We start from the raw sequence: 16769 nt of genomic DNA on the forward strand, positions 1-16769 counted from the left end.
CTTTGCTAAGCTTGTTCTAAGTAGGTGCTTTAGACCACTGAGCCATCTCACCAGCCCCCGACAGACTTACTGTTAATACTCAAATATACTTGTCAGATCAAATTGTCCCAGTTGCTCCAGAAACCAAGATTTTTCCCCTGGTGATTTCTCCTACCTCCTCCAATGGATCTATCATTCACAGATCAAGCAAACATCCAGCTGTGATAATATGGTTTTAAATTTCTGGGTGTTACTGGGGACTGAGCCTAGAGCTTTGAATATGCCGGCCAAGCATTCTAGTGATGAGCTACATCCCCAATCCTTACAAAGGTGGTTTTAAGATGGCTACGTCCCTGGTCACAGACCCTGCTAAAAAGCCTAAGACTGTCTTCAAATAACTTCTGCAGTGGAAACTACTTCTGAGACTGAAATATAAGACAAGAACCAAAGTTTTAATTCTGAGTTGCAGTGAAGGGAAAAAAGACTATATTCATAGCAGTGCCAACATTTGAAGTGGAGTCTTACATATTTCATTACCTACAATGGAAGTAGTTAACATTGGAAGAGATTACCAGAAGAATAAAAGATTTAACTCAAAAAATAAAATCATAAAAATAGGCTATGTCTATTACCTCTCTATAGAGATCCATGTTTAATAAATGGACCAAATGTGATCTCCCTTCCCCATCTGAGGATCATAGTCTAAGAAAATACAGCTTATGACTGCCATCAAGGGATTACACTGACAATCCTTCTCTGACCTTCTGAAGATATCACCAAGTCTTAAGTGACCAAAATCCTTAATCACCCTTCTACTCCTAACCTGAATTCTCTCCTAGCAGAAATGCACAATAAAAGGATGGTGGAAGCAAGTATTTGAAACCTTTTTGACATTTTGTTTGCTCGAAACAGTAACAGCCTCTGCATGGTGGCACACAGCTGAAGCAGAAGCATCAAGTTCCAGCCATGCCTAGGCAACTTAAAGAGACCCAGCAAGACCTCAATCTCAAAATTAAATAAGGTCTTGGGATGGAGCTCAGTAAAAAAGCTCTAGGTTTAATTCTCAGTGTAGGGGAGGGGGGAGTGGGAAATAACTTCAACCTCGTTAAACAATCTACAATGGGTCACAAAATATGTAAGATACTATAAAAAATAAAATTTAGTACTTGTTTTCTCTATACAACACATTTCAGAGTACAACTAGACCAGAAAACTATCATTTCAATAACTATTATATACAATATTAAACTTAATATTCTCTAGAAAAGGCAAATTTTGGTGCAAGCCTGTAATTTCAGCACTCAGTGGGGCTGAGGGAAGAGGACTACTGCAAAGTCGAGGCCAGCCTGGGCTACACAGTGAGTTCAAAGCTAGCCTGAACTACATAGCAAGACCCTGCCTGGAAAAATAAAACAAAACAAACAAGAAAAGGCAAATCTAGAGATATCACAGATCAATGTCTGCAGGGTTCTGTAGTGACAGCTGTACAATTCCATAAAATTTACTACCAACTCCTAAATTATAGACATTAAAGAAATGAATTTGTGGCATGAAAATACATTGTAAGTTGTTAAAAGCAAAAACTTTGAGCAAGTTCTCTGAATTATACTAAGAACTAAGTGATCTGTGAGTACTCACAAGAATTACATTAAAGAAACTACCAATGAGATTATTTCCTAATCTGATCATATTATAAAGGAATCCACAAGATTACATTCTTTTCTATCCTAAAAAAGGGGAACGACTAAGAAAAAAACCATTCAGTAGTTCAATATTATAATTCAGTCTAAATTCTCACAAATTCTAACAACCGTATCTTAAGTATCTCTTCCTTAGGTGTAAAATACTTACATTCATCATAAAATCCGTAAATCCTATTGATGCTGGCACATTCATGGTTCCCTCTGAGAAGAAAAAAATTCTCTGGATATTTGATTTTGTAGGCCAGTAAGAGGCAGATAGTCTCCAATGACTGCTTTCCCCTGTCCACATAGTCCCCAAGAAACAGATAGTTGCTTTCTGGTGGGAAACCACCATATTCAAAAAGTCGAAGCAAATCATAATATTGTCCGTGAATATCACCTAGAAGCAAGAATTTGGTTAGTGTTACCATAACTATAATTAAATTCACCAACAAAGCTTTGGAAAGACTTTTTTTTTTTTTTTTTTGTGGAACCGGGGTTTAAACTCAGGCCTTTGCGCTTGCCAGGCAAGCACTTATTCTACTGAGCTATCTCCCTGGCCCCTAGAAAGACATTCTTGAAATTTTCATTGCACACTAAACGATCTAATGATTAGACCTTCATTTGACAGCCAGCCAAAGGCTGAGCATGATGGCACAAACACCCGTAATTCCAGTACTCTAGGAGTCTGAAACAGAAGGATAGCAGGAGTTCAAAGCCAGCCTGATTTGAGACACTTTCTTTTAAAGACTGCTAACACCAGGGCCGGCCAAACAGCTCAGCAGACTAAAGTGCCTGGGGGTTTGACCCCAGGGCCTGCCCCTGGGACACGCAGCAACGGAGACTGGGTGTGGTGGCACCAGTCACTAGAGTCCAATCTAGTAGTGAGACCCTGAACACCCTGTAGATCCTTCCCTAAAAATACAAAACAAAAATACAGCTAACACTAAGTAATTACCAATTTTGTATCACATTTCATTCAACAGAGTATAAAAAAATTTTAAATGCATATATGTCGAGAACTTCAGACGAAATTCAATTAATTCTGAATTTATTTTGTGGAAAGGCATATTCTGTCTCGGCATGCTTTCTTGCCAAGTAACATGGTTTTCCTTTCAGGGTGGCTGATCACTATCAGATCTCTGACAGCTCAGTCTCCTGTACTATGTCAACTGAACCTCTGGGTAAAATCATACCCCACACCCACACCACTTCAACTTTCCCCTGCCAGATAATGGCCAAGGAGCATTTCACTTAAAAAAAAAAAAAAAAGAAAAGAAAGCACACAAATTTAACCTGAGCCAAATATGCTAGAACATATTATTCTAGTTTTTTTACAATCTGTATAGAAAATTTGCTTCTACAATGTACAAGAGTATAAGGATTAAACGAGCTCCAAAATCAAGTTGTATTTTTAGGTATAACCAGAGTTGCTTTAAGCTTGAATATAACCCTATATTGACGTAGTTTAGACCTTTTCTTAGCTCTCTCCCTTCTTAGTTTTGTTTTCTGTTTACACTTTCAATGAAATATTCTTTAAAATGATACAAATTTAAGTAAATTAACTCCACTCAGGCATTTATTCTACTGCCATTGTAAGTAGTTCCAGGTTATTATATAGAAATGAGTCTTCTAGCTAATACAGAGTCAACAGACCCTTGATGGAATCATATCATCAAAGAAATTTAACGTGCCAAAACTTACCACATATTTTGAGTGGTGCTTCAAGTTCTAGTAGGATAGGCTGACTCAGAAAGATCTCACGAGACTTCAAGCACAGTCCTCTGATTTCATTCTCCTGTAGCTGGACATTCTTACCTGGCTTGGACCCTCTCACTATAGGGGGGAAAAATTCCAGTTAGCTCAATCAACCCAAATTACAATTTAACATAAAAAAAACTGTAATACTTAAAGAAGGTAAAAATATGGCTTAACTTGCTTTCTAAGTAGTCTTTATTTTTTAGGATATTCATGAAGAACATGGGGGGGATGTTGAGAGAGGGCCTCACTTTATGTTCAAGCTAGATTTGAACTCACTATGTAGCCCAGGCTGGCCTCAAGCTTACAATCCTGCTTCAGCATGAGTGTTAGGATTACAAATGTGCACCACCATACCCAGGGAAGAACACAGTTTTAGTGACTAACTAGATTCAGAAAATCTTAGGTATTATTGGACTTAGTTTAGTTGCATCTCCCATACCAAGTCAAGACTCCTTAACCACATCCCAAACAAGGGGTCACTGCTGTGTAAGAACACTAAGTGTCAGAAATGACTCCACATACCACATAACTTCTGGTCTGTTCTACATCCAAGCCACACATCTGGCTGTGTTCAACTACAGTCCTCCCACTACAACAGCTCTTTTGGTCTCCAGTACTCTCAGCCTTCATAACCAGTAGCATTTGCACAGCACATTCAGACTGTCATGTTACCAAATTTAAGAACTGCTTATTTTAAAATGTGGAAGTAGAAATGTTCAAGAATCCTCTGCCTTGAGTTGGGCATGGTGGCACATGCCTATAAACCCAGCATTCAGGATGCTGAGCCAGGGGAATCATTGTGAGTTCAAGACCAGCCTGGGCTACAAAGTGAGCTCAAGGCTACCCTGAACTACATAAGAGGACCTGGTCTCAAAAAGACAAAATAAATTAAATAAATACACGTGACAAAGGGGATCGCTATGTGCTGAAAGTTTTGAAGTCATGTGAATGGACAGAAAATAGGAGAAAGAAATAATCCCACAACATGAGACATCTTGAACTCAAGTACATATCAGAGCTTTCAGTTCTGTTCACTGTCAAAACAAAAGGCCTTGCAACAGTATTTATCAGTAGGTAAGTACTAGCAGTAATGAAGAAAAATGTTTTGGTTCCAGTGGCAACAGATTAGTCAGTCATCAAGTACAGATTAAATAACACAGAACTGCTAAATGTACCCTAATTTTACTGCTGGCTGGCAGCAATCTGAAAATGTAAGGAGTCTGATTACCCGCGAAGTGTTTGAATTTAATTATTTAGGGTACACAAGATTTAGGAAAGCAAGGAGTCTCTAAATTGAAACTAAAGTAAAAATATAGGGCCGGCAGGCTACACGGGGAAATTAAAGTTACATCTTTTCATATAGAACCCAGTGTTGTGACTTAATTTTAGCAAAATCACAATATCAAACTAAATCATGTTGCTATTTTAAATTTTATTAGCTCAAGAGGCTCTGTATTGGCAGGGTGTGGTGGCATACCCCCATAATCCCAGTGATCAGAGGCTGAGGCAGAAAGATCACCCCACTAAACCACACAGGATACCCTGTCTCAAAAAAAGGGCTCTGTATTAAAATTGTAGAATAGCTGATTAACAGCAGAAAGGTTTACTTCACTGCTTTATATCTAGTATTTTCTGTAAATATCTAACAGACTATAACAGCAATAAAAAGAAACCTCGTATCTGCTGAGAATTTTTTTCATTGAAACAGTGTGTCTGAGACAGAAACACTGCTCTAATAAAAACCATCCTACAGCCGCTTTGGTATTTTTTTTTGGGGGGGGTACTGGGAATCGAACTCAGTACCTTGCACATGCCAGGCAGCTGCTTGTGCCACTCAGCTATATACTGGGCCCCTTAAACCTTGATGGCTACCACAACCCTGAATTTTCTGAAGAAACAAGTTGAGCGAACAACAGTGTGTAACTGTTATTTTTTCAGTAAAAAACACTAAGCAAGGAAGGATGATGAGAGCCGGTAAACTTTTCAAGCACAAAATAAAGAGAAAAATGACAAAAGACAGGGCTGGACCGGGTACCAGTCAGAAGTTTCTGGATTTGTTCTATAGCTTTAGGCAAGTCATTTTAATCTGGACCCAAAAATATGGAACTTGACTAAAAGACTGAGTTTTTTTCTGAAAACCAGAGTAATGATAATCTTTGAGGATAGACTTGAAATTGGTACATCAACAATTAAGCAACAACTTTTTTTTTTTCCTAAAAGCAACAGCAGTTTTCTTTTTCGATCCAGACACACACACACACACACACACACAGAGGACAGAACTCAAGAAACCCCGATGGTGGAAAGATGGAGGGATCCTGCTTCCTTGGCTAGAAAACTCCAGTCACTAGTGATTCTACAAGTCAGCCAGAAATGGGCAGAGCGCCCAGCAGGAAATTTTATTTTTGGCCAAGAGGGAACTCCTAGAAGCTTCTGGTTTCAGTCTGCATTTTCTTCAGCAGAATCCCACACTTGTGAATGAGAGGCTCATTCTTAAGTCTTTCAGAAGAATTCTGTGATAATTTGGCTCCTATCTATATAAATGGTAGTCTTACTTTGCTGCTACAGAAATTCTATTGTAGTAAATCAATCCCATCAGATTAAGTCAGTGTTGCCAATACCAATTTTTTTGGCTTTGGAACCCTCTCCATGCCACCTCTAGACATGGTAACATCTTCCTCTCTGCATCACACTTTCTGAACTGCCCTCCCAACACTGGTCATCCCCCACACAACACTGCATTTTGTACTCTAATTCCCAGAGTTCATCCAGACCCCCTGGTAGGCAGAAGGTAAGTTCTGGACCACTGCGATCTTGCTCTGCTGTGTACTTGAGCCCCTCAATTATGGGCAAGTGCTCAAAATTAGCTGCAGGAGGCCTGAATCAATGTTTTAAGTACTGTTGTTTGTGACCTTACAATTAAACATACACTCCAGACTGTGCTTTTATTTTTAAAGACTTATTTATTTGGTACAGGCCAGCACAGCAATGCGATACCAGGGATCGAACCCAGGTCCCCCTTGAGCTTGCTTGCCAGGCAGGTGCTCAGACCGCTGAGCTATCTCCCCTGCCCCAGACTATGATTTTATTTGGGTGGTGCCAGTGCCAGGGATCTAACACAGGACCTCACGCATGCTAGTTATGTACTCTACCACTAACTATATACCCCAACCCAACTATATACTTCTGACTAGCAAAAACCCTGTTTTGATTTTTAAAAACCCTATTTCTATAAAATAATGTTTTGTAGCATTATAAAACAAACTGTCATATTCCTACCAGACTGAGATGATTTTCTAATTAAGGATTACTCTTTTTTTGCGAACTGGGGAAAGGGTTACTCTTAAATTTCAACATTTCAAAATTAGTTTTGGCAGTCCAAATGTAAAAGATGTCAAACCTCTCAATAACGTAAATATCTATGCTTCACTATTTTCAGTCCATCTAGCTGTCTGTTGCAGCTAACATTCACTAGGCTGAGTACAGTGCTATGGGACTTTACACTGGTATTTGATACTCTGAATAATGCTATGAAGTCAGGTCTCATAAACTCTCAACTTAGAAGCTGGGAATTTAGTGACTCAGACCAAGGCCAGAGCTTGTAAGGAGGGCTTGACTAGTCTTTTTTTTTTTTTTTTTTTGCAGAACCAGAGATTGAACTCAGGTCCTGACTTGACTGGTCTTGATACAACCTTTCCACTTAAACATTTCATCTACATTAAGTTTCCAAATCAAGACTTAATACTGTATGTTCAATGCTCAAGAAAGATTCAGTAGATGTAAAATCATGATGTCTCCTTAAAAACAGGAGGCATTAAATAATACCTAAGTTATGGAATGTTCCGTAAGACAATACTTATTTACCATGCTTCAAACATTCATCAAAATATAATTGTTAAGCACCTACTGCAAGTCACTCAGTTAAGATGCTGGGGGACATCTAGGCAACAGAACAAAAGGGCACCAATTTGTCTTTTTTTTTTTGGTCTTCATGATGTTTACATTCTTAAGTAGGTAACAGATAATTAGGACAACTAGGCTAACCAGGCAAACACAAATTGTTCTAAGTGCTATTCTTTACCTGAAAGATACTTTCAATATTTTTTAAGTTCAAATGTCTTATTCTCGGGCTGGTGAGATGGCTCAGTGGTCTAAAGCACCTACCTAGAACAAGCTAAGCTAAAGCACAGAGACCGCGGTTCAATTCCCCAGCACCACATGCCAGCCAGCCCCGCCCCCTGGTGGGCTGAGCTGGCCACACACACACACACACACATAAATAAATAAAATTTAAAATAAATAAATAAATAAAAATATTTTAAAAAAATGTCTTATTCTCTCGCTATTAACTGGCCTTGAATTCACTATATAGCCCAGGCTGGTCTCACCTCCCAAGGGCTGGGCGTGCTGGGATTATAACTGTTTGATACCACCCCAGTGTGTTAGGATGTTAATAGTAAAAAGTATGATGCAAAAAGGTACATTATCTGGCCTATTTGGTAAGTCACTAACATCTCTTATAAACAAAAATGTCCAATTTTATCAAGAACTGTTGGAACAATGAATGCATTCAATATGTATCACAAAAATGCACTATAAATCTTTAAAAAGCAGAAGAAAAACATGAGACAGGGAGGAGGGACAAAAAAAGAAAAAATAAAAATATAACTTTAATAAATAAACAGGGTAAGAGAGGCTGAAGGAGAGGAGAATCAGAAAAAAAAAAAAAAAAAAAAAAAAAAAAAAAAAAAAAAAAAAAAAGACCAGCCAAATAGCTTAGCAGATTAAAGCGCCCTTTTAGGCAGATCCAGGGCCCAGAGACTCCCGGGTCTGCAGTCTGGGCCCATCCCTGGGGCACCCTGAGCTAATGAGACTGAGTGTGGTGGATGGTGCACCTGCAACCCCAGTGCTTGGGAGGCTGTAAATAAAGAGGGTCAGTACAAGTCCGATCTACACAGTGAGACCCTGTACTAGATACACACACAAAAGAAACAACATGTAAAGGTACAAATTTCCTATGATGTTATCACTATATATAACTAAAATGTACCAATACAATAAAAAGAAATACAAACTGATAAAGATTTTTAAGTATGAACAATGTTCATATAGATTTAGAACAACGTGGAGATGAAAATTATAGAATAAAATTAGAACCGAGATTATGAATAAAAGCATTCTTGTCATATAAAAGGTCATTTTAGAATAGCACACATACTGAAAAGCCCCAGCTGAATTAAGTTTTAAATGTCTAATATGGAAACAACCAGTATAAAATTAAACCAGGGTTTGCTGTTTTAAGACAATCCTATTAAACTAATCTTCAAAAGCCACATCACATTCATATTAGTGAACCACTACCTCATATCTGAGATTCAGAAGGTGACCGGCCACAAACAAGAAAAACAGTATTTCCCACATTAAACTTTCTCACACAAAAATGCTACCAAAAACAAACAAACAAACAAACAAAACAAAAAACAAAACCCCACAAAAATGTTTTTAAAATTCCTTTGGGTCAGTGGAAACCTACTTCTGTTTAGCTTAACTGTTTCTACCCTGGGCCCCTCCCCCACCTTGCTGTCACTACAGGTGTTACAGTTACACTTCAGGCTTTAAAGGTGACACCAATTTTCTCAAGGGAGGTAGCTGCGAACACTGTTCAATGCTCTCCACTTAAGACGAAGACAATGAAAAATGTTTAAATTTCTAGAATCTAACAACACATTTCAACAAACATGGAATATACCATACATCTGACCCTACGTAAGTTTTCATGCCCTGTAATCCATCCCACTCCTTTCTAGACAAGGGATGAGCACACTCTATAGTCTATAGTGGAGACTATAGAATGGTGCATACCTGTAATCCCAGCGCTTGGGATTGGTGTCACCTTTAAAGGCTGAAAACACGATCGCAATGAATCTGATCTATGTAGAGACCCTGTACTAAATACATTAAAATAGACACACACACATACTTGGAGAAACTGCAGATTTCAGATAAATCATCAAGACCTACAAATAAATCTGTTCTTTATGTTTCAGATATGTAAGTTTAACACTAAAACATTAAAATGTGTTCTAAAATTCCAGCTTCAAGAAGATCTTGGAGCTAGGGAGATGCTTGGTGGTCTAAGTGCCTGCCTGGCAAGCACAAAGGACCTGGGTTGAATCCCTGGTACCAAATGCTGCTGAGCCAGCCACCAAAACCGGGTGTTGTGGTGCACGCCTGTAATCCCAGCACTGGGGAGGCTGAGACAGGAGGATTACTATGAGTCCGAGCTGCGCAGCGAGATCCTGTACCAAATAAATAAAAATAATTTTTAAAACATTTTATTTATTTTTTTCATTACATAAATTAACCCATTTATTATAGGCTAGGGATGTCTCAAACAGTAAGAGCTTCTACTGGTCTTTCAATTCCTTCACTCTTCTGATGGCTGACTTGACTGTGACCACAGAAGTGATATTGTAGGTCCAGGCGTCACCAGCCACGGTCTTCATGCAGGAGCCACAGTGCCAGATCCCCACAGCCCGCCTCTGTATCTTGGTCTTGTCACAGAAGGAGCAGGTGTACTTGGCATGCTGGCAGATTTTAACCTTCTTCACCATTTTCCGGAGGGAGGCAGCATAGCGAGTCCTGTATTTACTGACAATGCCGACCTTCTTGGTGCACTTAGCATGTCGATGCGGGGAAGCCCAAACCCAGAGAGAGGAAGAGGCCTGGTACACAGGTGCAGTTTTAGGCTAGCAAGTGGCAGTGCCTTAAAACATTTTAAAAAGTAGATCTTTTTCTTAATATTTGCTAGGTCTTCATCTACAGAACAATTAACACGCAGTATTTCTTTCACATTTTAACCTTTAAGATCTATTACTATACTAGCTCCAATTATAAATTAAGGGACACAGTTAAGCCCATAACAGCAATAATTTTTTCTGCTTCAAATCAGAAATTCAGGCTGGGGAGATAGCTCAGTAGAATAAGCACCTGCGTGGCAAGCACAGGGTCGAGTTCCATCCCCAGTAATGCAAAAAACAAAAATCAGAAATTCTCAAGCTGGGTGCAGTGGCACACAACCTTTAATCCTAGCACTTAGGAGCCTGAGGCAGGAGGATCACTGCAAGTGTTGTAAGTCTGAGACCAGCCTGGGCTACAAAGTGAGCTCAAGGCTAGCCTGAACTATATAGAGACCCTGCCTTTAAAACTAGTAATAATAAATATACATACATATATTAATAGCAACTGCAGTTTCAAAGGCACAAGCCAACCTCACCAACTTAACAGCTGGCCCCACTTCCACTTCCTGGGCTAGCTGGGGCTCCAGAGCACCGCAGATCTCCCAAGCACAACAGAAAGATGTAACCCTGTGAAGTTTCAATGCTGCCTTCTACTGCGAAGCAAAAGGGCACTGTGGGCACAAGGATAGTACTCTTTTTGATGGTATGGCTTTAAAAAGGTCTACAGATCACTTCCTGCAAGGAAGCTTTCCTTCCCCACCCCTATGAGATAGGACCTTGCTGTCTGGTGCTAGCAGGCCTTTACCTCACTTATGTAGCCTATGCAGGCCTCAAACTTGTGGTGATCCTCCTGCCTCAGCCTATGGAGCATTGGGATTACTACAGATGGCATTCACCATGGCCATGCAGATCATCATCTGCCACATAGGCAACACTGTGGGCTTGTAATGTGCATACTAGAAGGAAGGCAGGGGCTCACAACAGACATCTCCTAAGCCAGGGGTAGAAACTTACAACTTGGGTGCCACTGTTTTTTTTTTTTTTTTTTTTTTTTGCAGAACCGGAGATTGAACTCAGGCCCTTACACTTGCCAGGGAAGTGCTTATTCCACTGAGCCATCTCCCCGGCCCCACTGGGTGCCACTGTTGAAACTAGCTGCACATGTTCATTAGGAAAGACTCTTTTTCTTTTCTTTTCTTAGCATCTGAATAACTTTTAAAACCAGTATACTTGTCTCTGTTTTTCACTCCGCTTTTCTTGTCCTTTATGGCTTTTTAGGAAAAGGCTGTTGCCTTTTTTAAACACTAAGACAGAAATGGGTTTGTATTACACTAAAAAGCCAACGGTTTCAGAATATCTGAATACTAGCTTCAGAAATATCCCTATGTATAGGATTAAAGGAGCAAATACTTTTGGTGAGCCAAAAGGATAGGACAAAGTTGTCATTTTCAAAGGTCCTGGCAATTACAGTTTTGCAGTTTGACAGCAGCCTTCTTGTAAACCAGCAGGTAAAAATAAATTACAAGCACTTACTACACAAGAAAAACTCTAGCCATCACTCCTTGAAATTTACAGAGCAAATGCCCAAGTCTCTCCCTTCTCCAACAAAGAATACTATCCAGTGGCTAGCTTTATGTTCTAAATCTCCCAGGTTTTACTGTGTACTTATCAAACTTGCTAACACCAGGTATCCTAAGTAGAAGCAACTTTTAAGGTTTAATAAAGGGACCCTTCTCACAAAAGCTCTCTCAGTGGGTCACAGGTGATGCCTCATGGCTGAAAAGCTACTGAGCTTAGAGAACAGTAAAGCTGCAATCTGAAGTCACTAAGACCTAAACCAGTATGTTTCTTCTTAACACATCATTTTTGGGAATCTTTTTTATTATTACTACTGCTGCTACTACTGCTAGTACTACTAAACCATTTCTCAATTAACTCAGATAGCCCTCAAGCTTAAGAGATAGATTTTCAATGCTTAAAAGGAAAGCTTCCCGAGGTCACAAAAGTCACATTCTCCTTTTCATAATTACTTAAAATTCTTTGGGAAAAAAAAATGACCAGGCATTACAAAAAGCAGAAACTTCATCATCAACATCCCATTACACACATCCTCAACAAATCACCTTAAACCAAATCTCTGCCAAGTTAACATTCAGGAAAAAGTACCTTTAGGGCCCAGGATATAGCTCAGCAGCACAGTGCCTGTCTGACAAGTGCAAAGTCCTAAGTACGATTCCCAGTACAAAAAAAAAAAAAAAAAAAAAAAAAAAGAGTATTTTTACTAGGCAGCTACCCTATACTCAAGGCATTAATTTTTCACATTAATTTCCAAAAATAAAAAAGATCTGTTTTTCAGGTGCAACGTAACATGTAAACACAAACTATTAATGAACAATAGATGAGGCAAGGAGCAACAGCACATGACTAGTCTCAGCTACTCTGGAGGCAGGAGAACTGCACTAGTTTGGAAATAAAATTTTAAATGGGCTGAGAGCCAGGCATGGTGGCACATGGCCTTAATGTCACCAACTGGGAGGCTGAGGCAAGATGATAGCTGTGAGTAAAGGGAGTTCAAGGCAAGCCTGAACTGTATATGGAAACTCTATCTCCAAAAGACAAGACTTCCCGCAAGGGGGTGGACTAGGCCTGTAGCTTGGTAGAGCACCTAACAAACATGCACAAGGACTTAGGTTAAACCCCCAGTATTACAAATAATTTTTTTTTTAAAGTAAAAACCAGAAGAGCCAAGTTTACCAGGTAAAATTTTCAACAGTTTTTAGGTCAATCACACTTAGATGATCTTAAAGTTTGATGGTTCTAACACATAATCACAATTCTGTTTTCATACAGAAACAAATCCCCTCTAGCTTGACCCCACCATACGCCTGCACAGATGTGCAGAACTTCAAAACTAAAACCGAAATGTTTAGTAAAAGAACTACTCTCTTAAATCAGGCATGGAGGTGAACTCCTGTAATCCCAGCACTTGGGAGGCCGCGACAGAATACAGGCAAGTTTAAAGCCAGCCTAGATGACATAGTGTGACCATGTCTTGGGGGAAGATTCAATCTCTCTCTTTCAATCTCTCTCTCTCTCTCTCTCTCTCTCTCTCTCGATTTTTTCCCCCAGTACTGAAGATCAAACTTGGGACCTTGCACTTGCCAGGCAGGCGCTTACACCGCTGAGCTAACTTCCAGGCCCTCGAGGTTAAATTGTCTTATGGCAAATTATTTTAATCGGTTTCTGACCTCATATAATTTATAAGCAACTGCATTTATTTGTGTGAAAAACATGGTCTTTACACGGAATGACAAGATTCTCACCTATACATTTCAAGAGCATTTCTGGAGTCCTTACAGATATTTAGTGGATTCCTTCTTAAAATATAAAAGGAAAATAGGCAGATTAAGAAAAAGATGGTATTTCATTTTACTGCCTTTAATCAGAATGCTCCTGCAGTTCATGTTCTTAATTCTACTCACAGCAATTAAGTTCCAACAATATTTTAGGTGGACAATGGAAGAGCAAACACTGCTACAACTTAGCCATTTTAAGTGCTCAGATCAAGAATGGGATTCGAGTGAATACTTCCAAAATCCTGGAAAAGATGTCAACATTAATAGACATGCTTTTGCATGTGAAACAGCGCATTTTTGCCTCCTGCTTTAAAGTCAAAACCTGGCCCTCTCCCACTTCATTATGCAGCCCAAACTAAAGCTTTGCTTCAACTTTTCCTCGGCCACCGGACACGAGAATTCCTTCAGAGTGGCAGTGTATTGTAGAAAGTTGCAGATCCTGGATTTGAAACTTGACTGTCACTGAATGACCTTGGTCCAGTGACTTCATTTCTGTGTCTTAAGTCTTCTCTCCAAAAAAATTAAATAGTACCTACCTCCAAAGACTTGTGAGAACTAACCGAAAAGCTCAAAGAACGCGCACAATGGGCGTTGTGGCAGCGCTAAGTTACTATTACAGTAAGAATGCGGCGAACGCAAAGCGCTTCACGCCGAGCCTGGCACTGGAAAGACACCGATACTGTCCTCATCGCTGGATTCGGGTTTCAGAAAAGAGCGCGGAGATCACTCCAAGATCGGGACAACTTAAAAAAGCTCTGGGGTGTTGTGTGTGGGAGACGTGCACGTTTGTTGCCAAGAACTAGAAATGGGTCCCCTGACTTCCGAGCCACAATAAAGAAGGATCCAAGACAGGCAAAGGGCTCCCAAGCACGGCAGAACCCATACCCTTCCAACTGCTGTGAGAGAAGATGAGAACCGGAAACTAGAGATCTCGGAGAAAAAAAGCGCGGTCCGCGGGGGCCGGCAGAGAACCCCCTTTCTCAGCCCCAAAGACTGGTCAGGTTCGCGGGGAGCTAGGAAGGGGCGCGAAACGTTGGGCAGGAGAGCGCAGCTTTCAAATTTCTCGGTCAAGAAGGAGCAAGGCTGCACTTTTTTGCAATGAATGACCGGCGGGCGGCGCCAAGTTGGGGACCCCCACGGCCTCCCCGCGGCGGTAGCCCCGGCCAGAGAGCCAACTCGGGTGCTCCCTTCCGCGGCCCTACGGGCTCCAACTCCCCGCCCTAGAGCCCCCGGGGCCGCCCCTCTCCGTCCCTCTCACCTTCCAGCAGCCGTTGGATAATACTGTCGATGTTGAGTTTATCTATATCCGCCATCGCCTCCCCACCGCCGACCCTCCCGAAGCGGCGCCGCCGCCGGCTCGCGCTCGGGACTCACACCTCCTTTTCCCACGCCACGAGCACAGAGGCGGGTGGCGGCGGCGGTGGCAGCGGCCGCGGCGGGTACCCCCCCAACCGCCCGGCTCCTCGTTCTTCTTCCTTCTCTCCCCTACTGGAACCACGAGAAGAACAAAATGGCCGCCGACTCCTTAGCCAGCCTCGGGCGGCGCACGGATGCGCGCGGGGAGTGCAGCGGCCCGGCCGGGACTTCTTTATGGGCCGTAGGGTGCGAGGAAAGGGGAGGGGCCATGGCTCAAGGGGGCGGGATAGGATGACAGAGGGGCGGGGCCAGAGCGAGGGCGGGGGAATAGACGGTTGAGCCTCCTTGCGCCCGCGCGCGGGATCCTTCCGCCAAGCGAGCCGAACAAATAGACCGCCTGGCCCGAGCAGGAGTTGCAAAGTTGCACGCGGCAGTTGCGGGAGGGAGGGGGCTGTCGCTCTGCAACCCAAAGCTTGCTATCTCCGTGGGATCTTTTCACGGGGGCTCCATTTTGCAGACCTGGCCTTGTGCGAACCCGCCGAGAGATTTCGGAACCTCTGCAATTCATCCCTTTAGATAAACGTGGATGGAGAGGGAGAATAATAAAGAAAAGTAGGTTGACTTATTGTGGGTTCAGATATAGGGACTTGCGGGAAGAGCATTTAATTGGCAACAGAAAACCTCCCATAGATAAGCTAAGTTGCTCACAATTCATGGTGAGTGGTAGGAATATGAGTTTTGCATATTATTTTGTGCACTTCTATAACTTTAGTGTGGGGGGGGCGCAGGGGGGTCCTAAAAGAATGGCCTGTCTTTGGGTTGTCCTCCTTGAACCCTGGAAGTTATGTAATCAATCTTCGGAGCGGCTGCTCCGGCTGCAGCCCGAGCCCTGCAGCAGATGAACACTTGCAGGGCTCGCGCGCTGGGCCGGGCTCTCCGGCTCCGTCTCCTCCAGCTTCCTCCAGCTGCCCGGCCTCCCAAGGGCGTCCTTCCCAGGGGACCCCAAGCTGTCACCTCCGGTGCCGCATCGCGGAGAGCCGGGGTTGGGAAGTGCAGCCCACGCTGAACAGAGGAAATCCGCCTTATCTATGCTCTGTCTTTGGGTAGCGCTTTACAGTTTGCAAAGCCCTTCCCAGAGGCATTCGTGGTGCTTCTTCTTAAGGCGTGCAGGGTGCAATGTTCCCTTCCCCGCGTGTCATGGAGTCATCTGCCCCATCTGGGCATATGGGTTTGTTTTGTTTTTTTGGTTTTTTTTTTGGAAGATTTGCATTTCAGGGTGGGGTGGAGTGGAGTCCGCGCGCACTGGCACCGGACCTTTAAGATGTAGGATTCTCCCTTTCTGGCTCAGTCCCTTGTTCCACTTTTCTCAGTCACCAACTCACTCTCCCGTGCTGCTGATCCACCCACCACAAGTCACACAACTGTCATTCAGCACTCAGGGCTCTGAGCCCAGCTGATAACAATTGGGGATCAAGGTCCAACGCTGCTGTGAACATCTGTGTGGCTCTTGCCAGAGTCGGTGAGACCTTGGGCTGCTCAGAAGCAGGCTACATCATTGCAAAGGCATTTGGAACAGGAATGTCCAAGACAGAGATTCATGGAGCAGACTGTGGAGCCCCTGCTCCATGCCAGGCGTTGTTCCAGGCGGGAAGTGGAGCTGAGCCAGACAGACAAGGTCTTACTGTCATGGAGAGTCGTTTGGTAAGCCAGACAAGAAGCAGAGATGCAATCAAATTATCAGTTTGGTAAGTGCAATAAAGAAAAACTAAAAGCTGCACTCTTCCTCAGGATGTGACACTGCGCTGCATTCTCAGCCTTTAAAAAAAAATTTTTTTTGAGACAGCGTCTTGCTAAAGTCACTAAGCTGCCCGCTGTGATCAAATTTAGGACCCCTC

General features: G+C 42.2%; 1 protein-coding gene across 1 annotated transcript in view; it reads right to left on the minus strand.

Moving 5' to 3' along the window:
- The window catches only part of Ppp1cc (protein phosphatase 1 catalytic subunit gamma), a 24213-nt gene extending 9104 nt beyond the window's left edge, over positions 1-15109 (minus strand). Inside the window, exons 1-3 of the mRNA XM_004635915.1 lie at positions 14777-15109; positions 3366-3497; positions 1831-2061 (exon numbers count right to left, since the gene is read on the minus strand). Coding sequence (XP_004635972.1) covers positions 1831-2061; positions 3366-3497; positions 14777-14831 — 418 coding nt within the window. The 5' untranslated portion in view covers positions 14832-15109. The remainder of the gene's footprint in view (positions 1-1830; positions 2062-3365; positions 3498-14776) is intronic.
- Between the last annotated feature and the right edge of the window lie 1660 nt (positions 15110-16769).

This window comes from Octodon degus, unplaced genomic scaffold (genome assembly GCF_000260255.1).
Source record: "Octodon degus isolate 3935 unplaced genomic scaffold, OctDeg1.0 scaffold00076, whole genome shotgun sequence".
Classification (NCBI taxonomy): domain Eukaryota; kingdom Metazoa; phylum Chordata; class Mammalia; order Rodentia; family Octodontidae; genus Octodon; species Octodon degus.